General features: G+C 34.5%; 1 protein-coding gene across 2 annotated transcripts; it reads right to left on the reverse strand.

The window, feature by feature from the left end:
• Nucleotides 1–1,134: 1,134 nt before the first annotated feature.
• Nucleotides 1,135–11,994, reverse strand: LOC149773611 (toll-like receptor 2). 2 transcript variants are annotated; one of them, XM_089946300.1, is made up of 3 exons: nt 11,914–11,994; nt 8,287–8,362; nt 1,135–4,292 (listed from the first exon to the last, which is right to left on the reverse strand). In XM_089946300.1, exon 3 carries the CDS (start codon nt 4,087–4,089, stop codon nt 1,729–1,731), a length of 2,361 nt encoding a protein of 786 aa, XP_089802426.1. In that variant the 5' UTR covers nt 4,090–4,292; nt 8,287–8,362; nt 11,914–11,994; the 3' UTR covers nt 1,135–1,728. The 2 variants fall into 2 exon arrangements, with proteins under 2 accessions (XP_089802426.1, XP_089802427.1); XM_089946301.1 differs by having other exon boundaries at nt 8,287–8,359; nt 11,914–11,984.
• Between the last annotated feature and the right edge of the window lie 6,370 nt (nt 11,995–18,364).

The following is an 18,364-nucleotide window of genomic DNA, read 5'->3' on the forward strand; positions in this document are numbered from 1 at the left end:
CATTTTCAATTAAGGTAAATGAGTGACACGTATGTAAAGAATATTGTTTAATCTTTCTCTTCTTCACATTATATGCTATTTCCTGGTTAAATATATGCTGCTATAGAGGAAATCATTCTTATAGCAATGTTGCCATCGACAAGAATTGAGAGACTAGATGCTCCCAGCTGCAAGGGAAAAGGACAAGAACTCTATCATAAATTGCAAACGCAGACGGATCGGTAAATATAAAAATCAACATATGACGACAATCACATGTATCAAGTTCAACAGATGACCACAATAAGTGAGAGACAAGCTGTAGCAGTAAGAGTGCCTTACATTGTATTCAGCTGTAACCATTTCAAAGTCGGAGCTGCCTAGTTTACGTTGGAAGAAGGCATCCGCTGCTATGCTCAGTTGAAAAAGTAAATGATCTGTCATGGATGTAAATAAAGAGAGATGGAACAAATCAATGATAATATATACCTACAGTTTAAATATCGTTGATGAGTTTCCTCTTTACAGTAAACTGATTAGTTTATTCAATCCAATGATAATATAAAAATTAAGCATTAAAACAGGAATAAGAAAATACTTGAAAGATTTTTGCTTCAACCAATGAATAACGGAAAAAGTTATCGAGTGGGTCAAAAAAACTGTATTTTCACGAGTGGCGAAGTCTTGAGATGAAATATATTTGTTATTTACTTGGAGCTAATAAATAATCTTTTTATTTTATGTCGTGAAATATATTTACCGTATTCCGTGCGATAACCTCGGCGATTTACCGTTTATGTTCTTTTGTGATTTATGAATATTTGCACATAAAATAGCACTAGTGACATTGGGTTTTAACTTGGTTAGTCTGCATACGAGGTTGCATAGACCAAACGAGAGCCTAGAAGTTGCTAAAATTTCGTGGTTATAACGTTATCGAGGTCTATTAATTTTGGTAAAAAATATTTCTGTATTCCACTCCACTGAAACATCAAAATTATTTCTCTCGGAAAATCCAGTAAATCACGGCCTATCATAAAATACGAATGCATTGTCATTAAATATAGAAAACAAAACTGCAGTGAACATTGGGAGTTCAGCCAAGATTGAATTTTGAAATACTTCATTAACCAATTAATGTTATAATCGTGAAAAGCAACTTAAATATTTATTTCACTTGAGAGATCTAGATTATTCATGAAACATTATAAATCGTATGCCAGCAAAATAACATTATATATCTTAAAATTAAAGTTTGGTAAAGATTTAAAAAGTAGAAAATGTGGTTTCCAGCACTGTCTTGATGGTCAGATATAAAATAACTACAAGTAAAGCGCACACACACACGCACACACGCACGCACGCATGGACGCACACGCACACACACATACACACACATACATACACGCACACATACATACATACATACATACATACATACATACATACATACATACATACATACATACATACATAGAGCGCAAACACGAACTAACTTGTTTGTACCTTTAATTCCAACATTACGATCTTTTTACGTAGCTGCGGTTTAATCAAATTTTCAAGTACCTTGCTGTATTATTGTACAGTGGTGCTTGTAGAAAGGATGGCTAGAGAAAATCTCGCATTCAGCGTGTTGTTAATGAATAAACAACATATAAAAACTAGCCAAATACAAATGCTGAGGTTAATCAAATACAGTACTATGATTGGTAACATTAGTTATACAGTAAATAGAACATTATTGTAGTTTTACACATAATCATCCTCTAATTCCGTTAGTGCCTTCTCCCGCTTAGCTGTTACAGCAAAGTCCAAAACTTGCCGAATGATCACATTCCAATTCGGATTGATCGCAATCTCGTTATTTCTGCGTTTCCATGTTACGCGTATTCTAGTGTTAAGAACTTTGTTCAAGAGGGGTGGCATCTTTTGTTTTAGGACATCATCTTCCACCAACAAAATACAAGGTTTTTCCTGAATTTCGGCTTGTTTTAATTCATATTTACACCATTTACTTTTGATAAAATCTGACGTGACAAGCAAAACGATAACATCACAAAGAGAAACACACCTTTCAATTTCTGAAACTATAAATCTCCCTGGTTTGGCGTCCTTTTCTCCTAAACAGACAACATCGTCCTTGCCAAAATATTTTGCCAAACCATTCACAAACTTCGGATAAAAATAGTCTTTGGCGACATCTTCATCTATCCCGCAAAATGACAAGAAAATTGGGTATCTCTTAGGGTGTTGGTCATGATGGTAACATTGTTTATAGTCGTCAACGTACTCCTTTCTCATGGTACGAAATTTGAATCTCCTATGCAAACACACTCCAGTTATTACCAAGCTGATAGTTAATAGCAAGCTTAAGATGACACCCAGAATAATAAATGGTAATTGCTTGTTGACGTTGCAATAGGTAATCAAACCATGCAAGTTCTCTTCATAGCTCTCTCCTATATATAAACCTTTTCTGCATTTGTAATTATATTTACCTTCGAAACTAATATTAGATTCCTCTATCCATGTCAAAAAGGAGACGTGTTCGCATGAACAGTCAAAGTTATTTCCTTGAAGATTTACAACAAAGGTACTTTTCTCCTCATAGAATGGTACCAAAACTGTATACATTTGATGCCATTCATCTGAACTGTTCCCGGGAATGCTTTTACCCGATAGTGATTTGCTCTTTGCAGTTCCTTGGCTTCTCAAGCTCATTGCTTTCAAATCCTCCATGATGTTCGCATCTATAGATAAAAGATCATTGTCACTAAGATCTAATAATCTCAAACTGTACAGTCCTCTGACATTAACGCCAAAACATACAATGAAGTTTCCTTGAAGACGTATCTCTTTAAGGTTCGGGGCACCAGCGAAAAATGACTTCGGCAAAGTATCCAAATCATTATATGAAAGATCGAGAATTTCTAGAGCCTTGCTGCTAGCAAGAATATTTTCAAAATCGGTAGTCCTGCTCATGACCATCAAACGGTTATGATCTAAACGTAGTTCTAGTAGAGAATGCAAAGACTGGATTAACTTCGGGGAAATATATTCCATCAAATTCCTAGAAGCTATAAAAACTTTTAAATTTAACATCTTGACTTTTAAATATAAATTGAGCCATCGAATATCTGAATTGCTGATATCCACTTCTTCTACTGCGAAAGATACACACGAAATGTTATACTCCAAATCTGTGATGCGTACAGAGAAGCCCAGATTCATGTGATGAGCGTGTATGCGTCTTAAAGACATGAAAATAATGTCCTCACAATTGACTCTAATGTGAATTATACGGCTGAGATTTTTTGAAAACAACACCGGATGTGGAATAGACACGTATGAAATATCTAGTTCTGTTACATTGCAAAACATGCTTGCTCTGGGATGTCTTGGAACCCATATTAAACTCGTTTGAGATGCATTTAAGACCTGAAGCGACGGGTAAGTAAAAGTGTTGTCAAACGAAATCAAGTTGGTCTGGCTGACATTCAAAACTTTGAGCGGCTTGTTTATGACTGACGCTGTAAACTCTCTTCCAAGAACGAATGGCTCGGTTATAAACGACTGAAGTCGAGTTATATCTAGGATTTTCAATTTCGGCAATCCGTATCGGAGCGCTCTACTGACATATTCAATACGTAGGTGTTCGTTGTCACTCAGGTCCAGAACTTCAATATTTGGGCTGTCTAGAAATACATCCGACTCAAGAGACCCAAGGTTATAATGGATTCTGAGAACCTTCAAACCAGTCAAGCCATGTAGAGAATTATTAGATATGTGTGAAAGCGCAGTCGCGCCATCTATTGTCAATTCCTGCACATTGCCCCAAGAGGAGTGTTCAAATTTGGAAACACTGAAAAAATCTGGTCTGTTTACCCGTTGAAAATGTACAGCATCAGTATTGCTGGGGAGGATCAAACGAGATATATTGTTGGTCCTATAATCTGGAACAAAGTTGCATATAATTCTTGCTGAAATATCGCAGGAGCAATCGTTGGGGCATAATAGTGATGTTTCTCCAAAGCATATGGCGCAGAAGAGCAAAATGGGCCAGAGGCCAATGATCCTAAAACCTTTAAAGTATGTATTTGGCATGACCATATCAACAGGCCCAATATTAATAAACCTTTCTTTGTGTAGGTGAGAACTAATTAAATTTGAATTATATCGTTATTACTATGTTGGTGAACATACTTTCATTTTGTCTAAATCCCGTTTGCAGTTTCTCATTTTTTTTTCCATCGTGAAACTCATACAGTGATGGCACAGTTACCCTGCTATATACAACGAGATTATCCATAGACCTGGAAAAAATAGCACGTTTGCATTAAATATTTTATAACACATTGGCACTATATAAGTAAAAACGCTAATATAAAACAACTATCAAAACGTTCCTGGAAGATTTAGTTTTATATTCAACCAACACGCTCCTGCCTACCCACATATATGTGCTCGATTATTATATTATTAGGTCACTATATATATATATATATATATATATATATATATATATATATATATATATATATATATATATATATATATATATATATATATATATATAAGGTCGGACCATCGCATCATTTAATGTAAATAATCCGTCTTCGTGATGGGATGGGCTACATGAAGCCAGTCAATCCGTTTTTTTTCCCTTCTTCTTTTTATATTTTCAAAGCGACACAAATTTAGAATTGAAAACGCCTGGAAACAGATACGGCATGCTGGTCAGTTCTTACGAGAGCAATAAAAGGGACGTGTTCTACAACTCACATCAGGAGACAATTTCAGCGAAATGTTCCAAGTAGATGGCCACAATGATAATAAACATAAACATTAACCTTAACACAACAATGTGAACACAAGACATTTTAACTAACATTTAACACCACCAATCGAACAAATCTATTTATTTCAAAAAATTTAATTTTATGGAATCTAATGTCATATTTTGGAGTTTGTTTACTTTTAATTTTTTCGCACGACTATAAAATACTTGACCATAAGAGTTATAAAATTATAATCAAACATTCACTCCAAAGGCATTTTGTAAAATTAATTATTGGAGTATTTCTGGTCACGTGCAAGTGCAATCTGGAAGCATCGGCAAACTTATTAATTGAAAAAGAAATGCATAACAGAGGAAATATATATTTAATTTATTTGAATACATGAAAGATTTTGATATCATATAAGCAGTAATACCTTAATCGATGATATATTTTAAATCAGTGGACCGTCTGAAAAATAACGGCAGCCATGATGATGTTGCAAACGATTTCAACGAGTCACAAAAACAAGATGGTAAATACTGCCCATTTTCGAAAATAATAGAAATCTGCGTATTTATTAACAACTTTCTGATTCGTTCATATTGCATATTAGATATTGAGAATTGTAATATATTCCAATAGAATAGCGCTATTAGAACTTCTTTCTTGTCTACTTTCTTGTTTGAAAATTTCTTCCGTGACAAAGTACAAACCATTAGAGATAAGCTTGACACCAAAATTTCAATTGACTCGTCGTCACCATACAGTTGGGATACAAAATTTCAACGGCAACCATTAGCAGCATTTGAACCTGTCTCTATGGATTTCGTACGTGCAATCCTGATGAAGATTGCACCAAAGTCATGTGAACTTGATCCAATTCCAACATCAGTGCTTGAGTGCTTAGATCCAGTATTGCTTTCCCTAACTGATGTTATTAATACCTCTCTTTCATCCGGGAAATTCCCATCATTTTTTCAAAACTGCCATTGTAAAGCCTCTGCTGAAGAAACCAACACTAGACCATAACGATTTAAAGAACTACCGCCCAGTTTCTAATCTCCATTCATATAAAAAAATCTTAGAAAAGGTTGTTCTATCCAAGCTTGTATCTCATCTGAATTCAAACAGTCATTTTAGCAATGTACAATCTGCACATCGCCCTTGCCACAGTACTGAAACTACTCTTCTAAAAGTAGTTAATGACATTCTCTCTGCTTTGGACAGCGGAGAGATTACAGTCCTCACCCTCCTTGGTTTGTCTGCAGCATTTGACACAATAGACCATGATATATTACTTCACCGTCTCCAGCATGTATTTGGCATTCATGATACAGCCTTACTGTGGTTCATGTCCAGCTTGGTCAACAGGACACAAATTGTGTCTGCAAATGGAATACACTCCAACCCAATTAATCTATGTTGTGGTGTTGCACAGGGGTCTGTTCTTGAACCTGTTCTCTTCAATCTATACACTCAGCCGCTCTCAAGTGTCACAGATCATCATCCAGTGTCTCACCAATTGTACGCTGACGACACCCAAATATACAAATCTAGCCACCCAACTGAAGTTGATGCTACCATCCAAGGTGTAGAGAGGTGCATTTCTGATGTGAAATCATGGATAACATGTAACAAGCTGCAGATGAATGATGATAAAACTGAGACCATTCTGATCACAACACAAAGACTTTCTCATTCACATCCTTTACCTCAAACAATAAATATCAGCAACACCAACATTAAATTCACACAGTCAGTACGAAACCTAGGCGTTACTCTGGACAGTACTCTCGCATTGCACCAGCATATCTTGCATATCTTGAACTGAGAAGCATCAGCTCCATTCGCAAATATCTTTCAGTTGATGCCACTAAAACATTTATGTGTGCATTAGTACTTTCAAGACTCAATTCTGTCTGGTTCATCTCAATATCTACTCCAGAAACTTCAAAAAGTTAAAAACACATCTGCTCGGATCATACTTAAAGTACCACGATCAGAGCACACCTCCCCGCTGCTCTGTACCCTATACTGGCTATCCATTCGATCGAGAATCAAACACAAAATGAGTTCTCTGTGCTACGTTTCACTGACAGACTCCTGTCCAACATACCTATCCGTTATCACCCATGTGTACACACCAGCAAGATACTTACGCTCCTCTTCTGACAATCATATACTCATTATTCCCACTATGAAAACAAAGTCATATTGACAACGTTCTTTTGCATACCAGGGCCCAGCAATGTGGAATGAATTGCCCGCTGAACTTAGACACAACGACACGGTGATCCCATTCAAGAGTGCTCTTAAAACTCACTTATTTCGACTGCAAGAACAAACTTAAAGACCTAACAATGTTTCCTATCTTAAATATTTTCAGCATGTTTTTTATGTTTTCTAATTTCATGGTGTTTGTTTTTTGTAATGTATCATTATATATGTCTTTTATGTTATAGGTTTTGTCTAATGTTGTAAAGCGCTTAGAGCTTCTAAAGATTAGGCGTTATACAAAGTCCTCATTATTATTACTACTACTTTTTTAATAATAAGCTTTGTGAATATTTCTAACTCCTGTCGACGACTATGAATATCGATTTAATTCAGGGTTAGTTTAGATACTGAAAACTGTAATATATTCCAACAGAATAGTCCTCCTGGAAGTTACACTTTGTTCCTGTGTGCCGCCTTTTCAAGAACAAGTTTGAGTGCATCTGTAATGTTCCCTCTCATTTTTTTCCACTTCATGTCTAAAATCTCGGTGCTTTTTAAACTAAATTCATTAGATAGGAAACAAACATAATCGATATGCAAATATCTTATTCAAACGAGCGCCCGAAATGCAATATATGCATATATAATTTCTTTGAAAAAAAAGCATATAGTACACTGTAATCAATACGAATGAGTTTCTCTCTCTCTCTCTATCTCTCTCTCTCTCTCTCTCTCTCTCTCGATCGCGATACATGTTGAGTGTGAAACTTGTAATAAAACTTAAATTTCATTTTATGCTTGAAAACATTCGATTGTATAGAATTACAAAATATTTTCAACAAAACTATTAAGCAAATAGAGATCTACATTATATATTGTCATCTGCTTCTAGGAAGAGATGACTACTCTATTTACATTTGACTTTGGTTGACTTTAAACAGATTGAGCTTTCTTTCACCTGTATGGGGCATAAATACATACATGCTTACATTGATACATACATACATACATACATACATACATACATACATACATACATACATACATACATGCATGCATACATACATACATACATACATACATACGCCTAAATTAATCGATGTAATATATGTTAAAGCGTGCATACAAACAAAGAGACGGACAGACAAACATGTGAGGAATAAAGGAACTATAAATGCATTTTTAAAAGATAAGAATGAGGTTATGAAATAGAATTAAAACATTAAGAGTAAAGTTCGTGGTTTCTAGAGAGAAGGGACGGAGGAGGCGAATAATTGCCTTGGACTCTATTGTGATGAAGTATACTTACTTTCATCAAAGCCAAAAGCTATCTAGACGAACAGTCTGATGAAAAGGTCTTTCTTCTTGATTCTGCATAACCTCTACTAACATAGGAATTTTGTATAATTATATTAATGATTCTGTATATCATTTAATTATGAAAAATGTCTACGTTAAGTCTACTTCGTGCAATAAAGATTGTTGACGCGTGATGAAACGTAACGCACATGACCATACTGAAAAATGCACCTCCCTACTCCCAACCCCTTTTTTCTTGCCTGGTGCTAAATCAAAGCCCATCTAAACGAAGAGTTGTCTGAATTGAAATTATCTCGTTGAGCCAGCAAGTTTGATTTCTGACCTTTGTTTCAGCTACCTTGCTTAGTTTGTTTGTTATTACCAACTAAGTACCATGTTATTTTTAAGCTTTTTTTCCATATGCTTCCCACAATGTCAGTATCACTTCAGCATAGATGAATTCGCTAAAGATAATATGAAACAAATACGTAAGGGTGTGTGTGATTAAAAATGGATATTTAATTCTTTCTGAACAATTTAATTTAAAAGTTGGCCGTGACACTTCTCTTATGGACAATAATCAGCTAATAGATCGGAATAAAAGATTCTCTCTCTCTCTCTCTCTCTCTCTCTTTAAAATGTCAATGCTCATCTCCATTTAGCCTCTCATCGTTAGTCCAAGGACCTGGCAATTGTTCTTTTAGGAAAAAAAACAGTGTGCTAATTTCATCTGACATGTCTCCCAGCACGTTGTAATTTCTAATCGTGAACTGTTCGAATACATTTGTAAAAATCATTGTTTCATGAACGGCGAATGAAATTAGTTTTCCCACAATGAACTGCCCGAGTTTAAGGGAAAAAAATATTGAGCTACTTAAAGCAAACGTAAGTCTCTTTATTCAGTGCAACATACTGAGTTTTACTTTTGCAAAAGAATGAAAACTGCTTCCGTACACAATGCAATTTTAGCAACGTTTTCAGTTGTATCACAAATCAAGGAGGAGACGTAATTCACAATTTTCAATGCAAATAAAAAGCTGCGAGGATGAAGAAATACATAAACCTATTTTGCATATAAATAAACAGGATATTTCTTATTACGGTGATATCCGCGTTTATTTTTGCCATCAATTAAGTCTGAAAATAACTTATTTTAACAATGTGTTAGTCACAATTGCAGTCATTTTAGTTTAGTTACGAATCCTGTTATTGCTATATACAGCAATTTGAATACAAATAAAGTAAAAGAAAAAAGGATCGAAATTACTAATGAATTTAACCTAGTTGACATTGAATTTGAAAAATATATAATAGAAGGAAGCAAAATAGTAACAAAAAGAAAGACATAGTTTTTCTTGTTTCCGAATACTCTAGACCTGAAAAAAAGAACGCCAAGATTAGATCAAGGCCAACATTCCCTTATTGCATTAATCTGACTCTTTTGTCAAAGGGAAATTCAATAACATTTCACTCAAATTCAAGGAAAATAATAAATTAGTGAAACAAGTGATAATTAATGTTCCAACTGAGTATCACGCTGTACTCTATGAAGGTCCATGTATTGATAATATTCTAGGCAATATTCTACAACAGTCTACCACTGATCAGCTATTCTCCCATGTACGTCTGATGGAAAGAAGACGTAAATTCATTTTTTATTTAATATAATATTATATTGAAACCTAAATAAGAAGGAAGAAAGATGGTTTTCAAGCAATAATTTGATCATTAACATTTTAAAATGTATTATTGAAAATATGCAAGAGTAAATGGGGTGGGAGTGGAGTAAAAATGATTAAATATCACAACTAGTATACAACCATTAAAGTAACATGGATTAGAAAACTCTGAAAAGTCAACACAAGCTGATCTAAAATATTGTCTTCTATTTATCCCAGTTGATGATAAAGCCTGTGCTATTTCATGTGACAAATGACGTAATGATTTATACGTTCCTGAATTTTTTCATGGAGAAATGTTTCCACGTGTTCTTGTAAAATTAACAAACGCGGGATCAGGGTTGCAAAATAGTCACCAATGCGCTCTTCTCCCTATTGTAAGATCAGACTAATGGAAGCTTGAGTAGTGGTGTCTCCGTGGTTATGGTGCTGGAAGGGATATGAGTTTAAAGCCCACCATCAGACCAGCCTGGTACGGCTATTGCGGTCAGTTCACAGACAATGCAGCCTATTCCAATTGTCTAGGCATTAAATAACCTTCTTGGGTCTACGTGCCTAAAACACATAACATCATTCTTCTACACCTATCAAGGATGTCATTTTTCAGTAGTTCCAATGTACGTTATTACGTAGGATACTTCCAGCTAATACATACTTGACGAACATTTGCATATTTTGTATATTAATTTACAATAAAATGCACTTTTCACCAAAATTCACCTGTGTCTCTTTCTCATATAAGCTTGACATGCTCAAGAATATATACCGTTTGCCTATATTTAAAAAATGGGAGATGCAGTAAATATCATCGTAATAATGATTTTATTTATTTAGACTAAGAAAAAAGGGTCGATTTTGCAGAGTCCAAACAAACAGAAGTTACGATAAATATCCCAATACTGACCCAAAACATCAGTATATATACTAACGTTGTTAGTAAAAGACACATCTATTATAACTGTTCTAAATTAGATTTTTCTAATTGGCAAATATATTGCCTTTCAAACGTTATCTCTCTCTCTCTCTCTCTCTCTCTCTCTCTCTCTCTCTCTCTCTATATATATATATATATATATATATATATATATATATATATATATATATATATATATATATATATATATATATATATATATATATAATTAGTTGTTTATCCTAACTGTGCAATTTTTCTTTCCCTAAGAATACAAGTATGGTAACCCACGTAAATGTGTAAAAAAAATTCCCTTGAAGGTGCAAGTGAATTAACTCATGTACAATAATACTTTTTTTCTAAAATATGACAGAATTGCCAATATAACTGAGTAGTTGAAAGAGTATACGCATATGATAAAACTTCATAGAGTATTTGCATATTTTAATGTGTATATGGTAAATAATTAATAGAGTGTGTATATTTTAAATGACAAACATAATATGTGCATATACTAAACGATTACTAGAGTATGTGAGTATGGTAAATAATAGAGTGTGTATTGATGTGTTCAACAGAATATGTATATATGTTAATTGATTAATACAGTATACGTATATGTGCTTAACAGAATATGTGTATATGTGCTTAATAAAGTTGTGCATACGCGTTTAAAAGAATATGTATATATGTTATGCACGTGATAGAATGTAGGCCTATGTATACGTTAAGTGCTCACATTTAGTGAGATTTGTATCAATCATTGACTTATTAACGTATGTGATATGACCTCATATTCATTACATAATAATGTGCTCAAGACTAGATTCCTGGTTAAATAATTGATTTTGCCTTAGCAGACACTGAACTACACACAGACACACGCATAGACACACACACACAAACACACACACAGAGACATATATATATATATATATATATATATATATATATATATATATATATATATATATATATATATATATATATATATATATATAAACAGAGAGAGAACGTACACAGTCAGACAGATTATAGAACCTACCTCAGAACTGACACTGTTGCAACTACACAAATTGTATCCAGTAACTGAAATTTAACGAAAGTATTCTTATCTGTGTTTGTGTTATGTGTGTGTGTCATTTCCTGACTGGTTACAAATTGGAAAGTACTGATCTGTTACATGACCGTGAAAGTTTCCAATGAGATGACACTTGAAAATGTCGCCTCTGGCCTACAACAAAATTCTGCATGAATCGAAAATACACAATATATGGAATAGAACAAGTCATGTGAATTTAAATCAGACCTACATATAGGTGGATGTAGTAGTATCAGCAGCAACAGGAGCTGTTATTGTTGCTGATGCTACTGTCAGCGATAGTAGCAGCAATGATAATGATAATAACAATAAAATTTCAGCAGTTTAGGCCACAGACCCATTTTACAAAATACAATACAAGTAAATATCATGTGCGCCATGGTTTAAAGAAGTTAAATAGGTGTTCATCATGAGTCTGTATAGATACATAATTTCCAATAATGGGCCTTAGGTTATTCGAAGTTAGTCTGTTCAGTGGGCCTTATGTTATTAGGATTTATCCTAATAGGCCTTAGATTAATCGGAGTTATTCTATTCAATAGGCCTTAGATTAGTCGGAGTTATCCTATTCGATAGGCCATATGTTATTCGGAGTTAGCTTTTTCAATGGGCTAAATCGTATATTTTTATATCGGTTTTTATCTCTATCAGCTCTAAATAGTATACTTTTATATCGGTTTCATCTATCAGTCCTTTTGTAACTTCAACCAGAGATTTGTTCATTTAATGATTATTGCAAATAGTTCTACTTGTCAACGATAGTAAAGGAAAGGCATAAAAGCAATGATGTGTTTGCTAATACTACATCTTTCCCACTGTGTTATCGAAAAATGGTATTTTCTATTGAATCCCTTGATCAAGTTTACATTGAAATTGATATAATGTTGTAGATGATAGACCTAATTAAGACTGATATACCCAATCACTGGGTACTATAGGTTGAGGATGACTATTTGATTAGTAAATAGGATGACTATTTGATTAGTAAATCCTAATTATTTTCTAATGCGTCTTGCCTCAGATTAGTATTTTCTTGATCCCTCATTAATTTTACATCAGTATTTATAGATGATACTACACGAGAGCATTAATTTTTTTAAATATTAAGCCCGAAATCCCAGCCATGTTGTAAGAGGGGGTGCAGAATACGTCGATCGATCAGATTTACTATTTGGAATACCTTCATTTATTCTGATATGTTGTGTCCGTATATACATTTCAAGAAAGAAAAAAAATCCAGCTGTTTCAAGAATTAAGCAATTGAACCCACCAAAGTTATGAGGCATTTGTTAACCAAAGATTGTGGTTAAATAAATATCGTTGTAGACATATTTTATTAAACAGACTGATGTTTCACTGTACATGATACTTAGCATGCAGCATTTTGGTTTCCCGTATATACTAAACGACAATGTTAGACAGGAAAGTCACCAGTGCAGAGAGAGGCATGTATACATTTAGAAGTATGTTATATTGACCTTGCATTTACAGTCGCAATTATTAACCTTCTATTCTGATTTATTCAATTTTAGACAAAGATTCAGCATCCATATTGCAGGTTTGGCTCGAAGAATTTGTTTAATGATGGAAGGTGTGTGTGTGTGTGTGTGTGTGTGTGTGTGAATAAAAGCGGAATACAAAAAATTACCCATACACTGATTCCAAGTGGGCCATATTTATAGGTTACTGCATCTTTACTGCTTTTCTGCGTGTCATGGACTGCGTTGTTTTTTTTATAGCTGAGTCAATTCCATACGATGTAATGTGATTTGAGCAATGAACTGGCATTTAATCAACTGCACCTCTGTTTCTGCATCTTGAGTTTCCTCAAAATGTACTTAGTTCTGAAAATCCGAATTACATGTCATGGGTTCCAAATGATGATACACACAGCAAAATTGTACTGTAATTTCGACTACATTTCCAAAAGAAATCACGTTTTCTTTACTGCACTAAAAACTAAAAGAATGTAATATTCCACTAACGTCTTTATGATGATGTCATTTCAAAGAATTAATATTTTCCCCACATTATGATTCAAAACAATCAATGACGGGTGTAGCTGATTCAAGGCTGTTCCGCCACTGCTCAAATCACAAATATATGGAATCGACACATCCAGTCCATCACAATCACTTACCGGATATAGAGTATTTGTCTTTATTTTCTACCAATGTGAATGCGTTGTCTGAGGGGACAAGTTACTATAGTTCATTGGCAGAGCATCCATTGACACAGCGGAAACCCATATTCGTACTCAGGTAGTCATCAAACTACCCCTGTCTAGCTAATCCACAGGTCACTCACATATTTCTGGACATATTTCAATTATGTAAGCAATTAGCTATCACAATAGGCAATAGTTTTGTTGCAGAATCGAAGTACAAGATCTAACGTTATATTCTAGATCACACTAGGAACTGCATCATAAGAGCGCTTTTCTTAAATCCGCTTCGGTTAAGAGTCGACATAACTATGATGAAAACACATTTCATTAAATCTTTTCTTTTGCTCTCAGTGGGGTTTTAATAAACAGAAGCTTGTGTCCTGCAATGAAGTCACCTAACAGTTTCAGGCAGCAGTAAGGGGACAGATTAGTTCTAAAACTGGAATGTTCCATGGAAAGGAACATTATCATTGAGGAACAAAAACATCTGCTGCTGATTTTCTGCACGACAAGCCCAATGTATTCTGAAATGACCAGACACAGTATTCACTCTAGGACCTGGTAATGAAATAACCAGCCACATGGATCACTCTGGGACCTGGTCATGTCTACCTCAGGGATCACTCTGGGACCTGGTCATGATCACTACAGGGATCACCCTGGGACCTGGTCATGTCCACCGCATGGATCACTCTGGGACCTGGTCATGTCCACCGCAGGGATCACCCTGGGACCTGGCCATGAATAAGTTGTTTTCATCAGAGGAAGATTAAGGAGAGTGAAACATAATTTAAGTAATTATACACGCCTCTTTTTCAATGCAACAATTGAATGTTTAATCATTTTCCCTCTGCTCCTGAGAAACATTTAAGGTCATTTGAGAATTATGATTAGTTTTTTTTAAAAATTAACTTTTGTCTGTATGGGTATAAGCTCAAAACCCATGGGGAAATCTGGGGTCATATCTATTCTAGAATATCAGTAAGCATTGTGTTTTTATCTTTGTACATTCCCCACTCTCTTTCTACCATGTTTGTAATATAATGGACACTAACAAAAATTAAAATGGACTTGAAACAACCCTAGGAGCACGTGGGTCATTTACGTGCTCCAAATTCTCGTTTTGAGTAATTTACTACTATTTCCTAAATATAATAAGCTGTGTCTTTAATCAATTAGCAGTGTGCCTGGGTATTTTGTAGTATATTACTGTATAATTTCATTTATACCTAGATGTATAGTATCATATGTTTATGCTAAGCATCGAATTAAATCATAAGTCAGATGAAAAGCAATCAGCTTTCACATGGTCCTTTAAAGCAAAGCACACAAGGTATCTTGTTACGACTCTATGGTCATAAACTAAGAAAAAGAAAAAATCAAAACCAATAAGTTTCTAAAACTGAAAAAACAGTTTAATTATCAATGTTATAAATAGGAAATGTAAGTGGAACTTACAGTTTAAGGAATTTAATCCAAAATAATCATAACAAAAGTTCTGTTAAAGTCCAAAAGAATGAAAAGTTCCATATAAATTTCATATCCACGAATATACTGGTCGGCCAACAGTCTTGGCGTGTCAATATGGCGTTGTTCAGAACTTCTTTGAATAACTCACAATATTCCCAGAATAATATTATAGACTATTGAATCTAATATTTCAAAATAACTGTGACCTAGCCCATCCAATAGGAAATAACTTAATTCTCTTAACAACCTACCTGACTTAAATCCGTCCAGTGTGACACAGCCCTAAACCTTTCAACATATTTACTAATAATTTTATTATTAGTAACTATAAACACGTAGTAAGCATCTATTAGTTCATCTTACGCAATTTTACGTTCTTTATGTCTTAGAATAGAACATATGCACGTATGGAATTTCAGCTGAAGATACTCTCTGCAGTTTACAGTCATGAACAAAAATTCACCGAAACGATAGATATACATAACAATATATATTTGATTTTGTCCTGCTACAAATTTAAGTTACTTGATGCGTCATTTTGGCAAGGGTCGCAGCATGCGAATTCAGCAGCCTCATCCGGACAGTCAAAATAATATTTACAAATATAGCAGCTTGAGTCTAAAGGCTATCAGCAAACAAGCGTAAGACGGTAGTGACTCTAAAAAGAGCTACGGCACCTAAATCTATTGAAGAATTCTCATTTTATATTTTGGTGACACGGAAAAGAGGACAATATATCAAGGGGCAGCGTTCTTCAGTAATTATATACTTTTTTCCTATTGGTGTAATGTCGTTTTGCGAGATATCATAGAATGAAGATGCTTGTCGCGTGAGCCGTCTATCTCCGATTGCATTAGTCGGGTTCATGAAACAATTCACCATGGATAAAGAATACTTTCTTCCATTAGACTTCTTGCTTACATATTTAATTAACTGTACAAAAAACTATCAAGAAAATCGTTTTCAGTTGCAAGACAGAAGTTCCATTCGGGTGGAGGACACGTTTTTCATATGTAGCAAGTGTCCTACGCTTTCTTTACACAATGATGCACGAATATAAGGAACTTAAATTGACTGAATATCTACGAGGGGCAGATATAGTCGTTTCCAATTTCGAAAGCAATATACCGTTAATCTTAACACGTACTCATAGCCCTTAAATAGCAGCACTTGCTCTATACGTATAACCAAGAGTTAGCTGTATATTTCTCTTTTGCACGACATATGATATTTTCGTCTCGCTATATACCGAGTATCAGTTAGCTTCGTTGGAGTTGGAAACACTTAACTAATTGAAGTGAAAAATATATTATTTTCTATGTATGATGACTTACCAAAGTAGGCTCGCCAACGTTAATGATTGTGGATTAAGATGTTGTCAGTATATTTTATTCCAAGCTACCAACATACCCAAGCTATTACATACCTAAGAATTGTCAGATGAAATTTTAATATGTCATTAAAGACACTTTCATGATTACAAAATGTCTTCAAGTATGATCATTGGTACAAAACTATAAAGAGTATTTTTTAGATCTTTAATGATAGTTTATAAATTATTTTCTGATGTCAGTTCGCGAGGTAAGTTAATCGTGTCCCTGAGTGATGGATCTATCGACCTGTCTTCACACAGAGTACAACGTTAACATCACCTTCCAAGTTTACAACCGTAAACCAGACACACACCATGCACCACTTTTAGCCTTGTCAGAGGTCGAACGGTCTAGAACTTATAGTTATTTACGCACGATAAGATATTTAAAGTAAATAATCATGTGCCTTTAAGTAAAACATTACAATTTGCTTATCATTTTATTTTCTAAGTTCTGTAAGGGTCGGATGACTGAAAACGTATGACCTTTTGCATATAGTTTCAGACGAAACTTAGAAACGATAATTGTAAGTGCCTTTCTTTTCGTAAGTTACTGCTTATTGGTTTCTTTTATTATTTTAATTCGACATATTCGACCACGTGTATTCTTAATATGAAATATAAAAAATTCATGGCAAGCAATGGGGCAAGCGTACACATAATACATAAATTGAAACATACATATGCTTAAGCGAATGGTATAATCATCATAACTTTACCAAGACAGGGAACTATAAAATAATGCAAGACCAAACGGATGCAAGATAACTTCCGAAAGGAAGCTTAACACTAAATGAACTCATCAGGGATATCCGGTCATTGTTTATTTGATAACAGTGAAAAAACACTTAGCGTTCATGTAAATGCACAGTAACACATCAACTCATATGTACAGAAGAGTCTTTGCTCATCCTTCTCTTCAACATATTATGTCTCATTTCGCAGTTAAATATTTTCTACCACTGACGATGTTTATATTGGTACTTTGTAGAACCTCACTTATACAGTCAATATTTTGCATAGATTAGTGCTATGGTGAAGAAAACGTTCACGTAAATATACCCCGCATCTCCCACAAACCCCATCCCGACGCCCCTCCCACGCTCCACCCCAACGTTCATGATGGTAATTGTATTTTAGGACCATCTCCCCCGAAAACAAGGGCGAGACTGGATGCTCCGAGATGGAAGAAAATGTTCAATACCTCTTACACAAATTGCGGAAGCAGACTGACTGGTCAATATATAGGTCATCGTAAGATCAAATGAAATCCTCAGTAACTGAGTTACTTTTTGTAGCCACAAGATTGTGCCTTAAAGTCGAAATAGTCAATAACTCACACAACTAGCCAGAGCACGGTAATTTTTGTTACTATGCAAGCACGT

This window comes from Sinohyriopsis cumingii, unplaced genomic scaffold (genome assembly GCF_028554795.1).
Source record: "Sinohyriopsis cumingii isolate HCF-2022 unplaced genomic scaffold, ASM2855479v2 utg000624l, whole genome shotgun sequence".
NCBI classification, from domain to species: Eukaryota; Metazoa; Mollusca; class Bivalvia; order Unionida; family Unionidae; genus Sinohyriopsis; species Sinohyriopsis cumingii.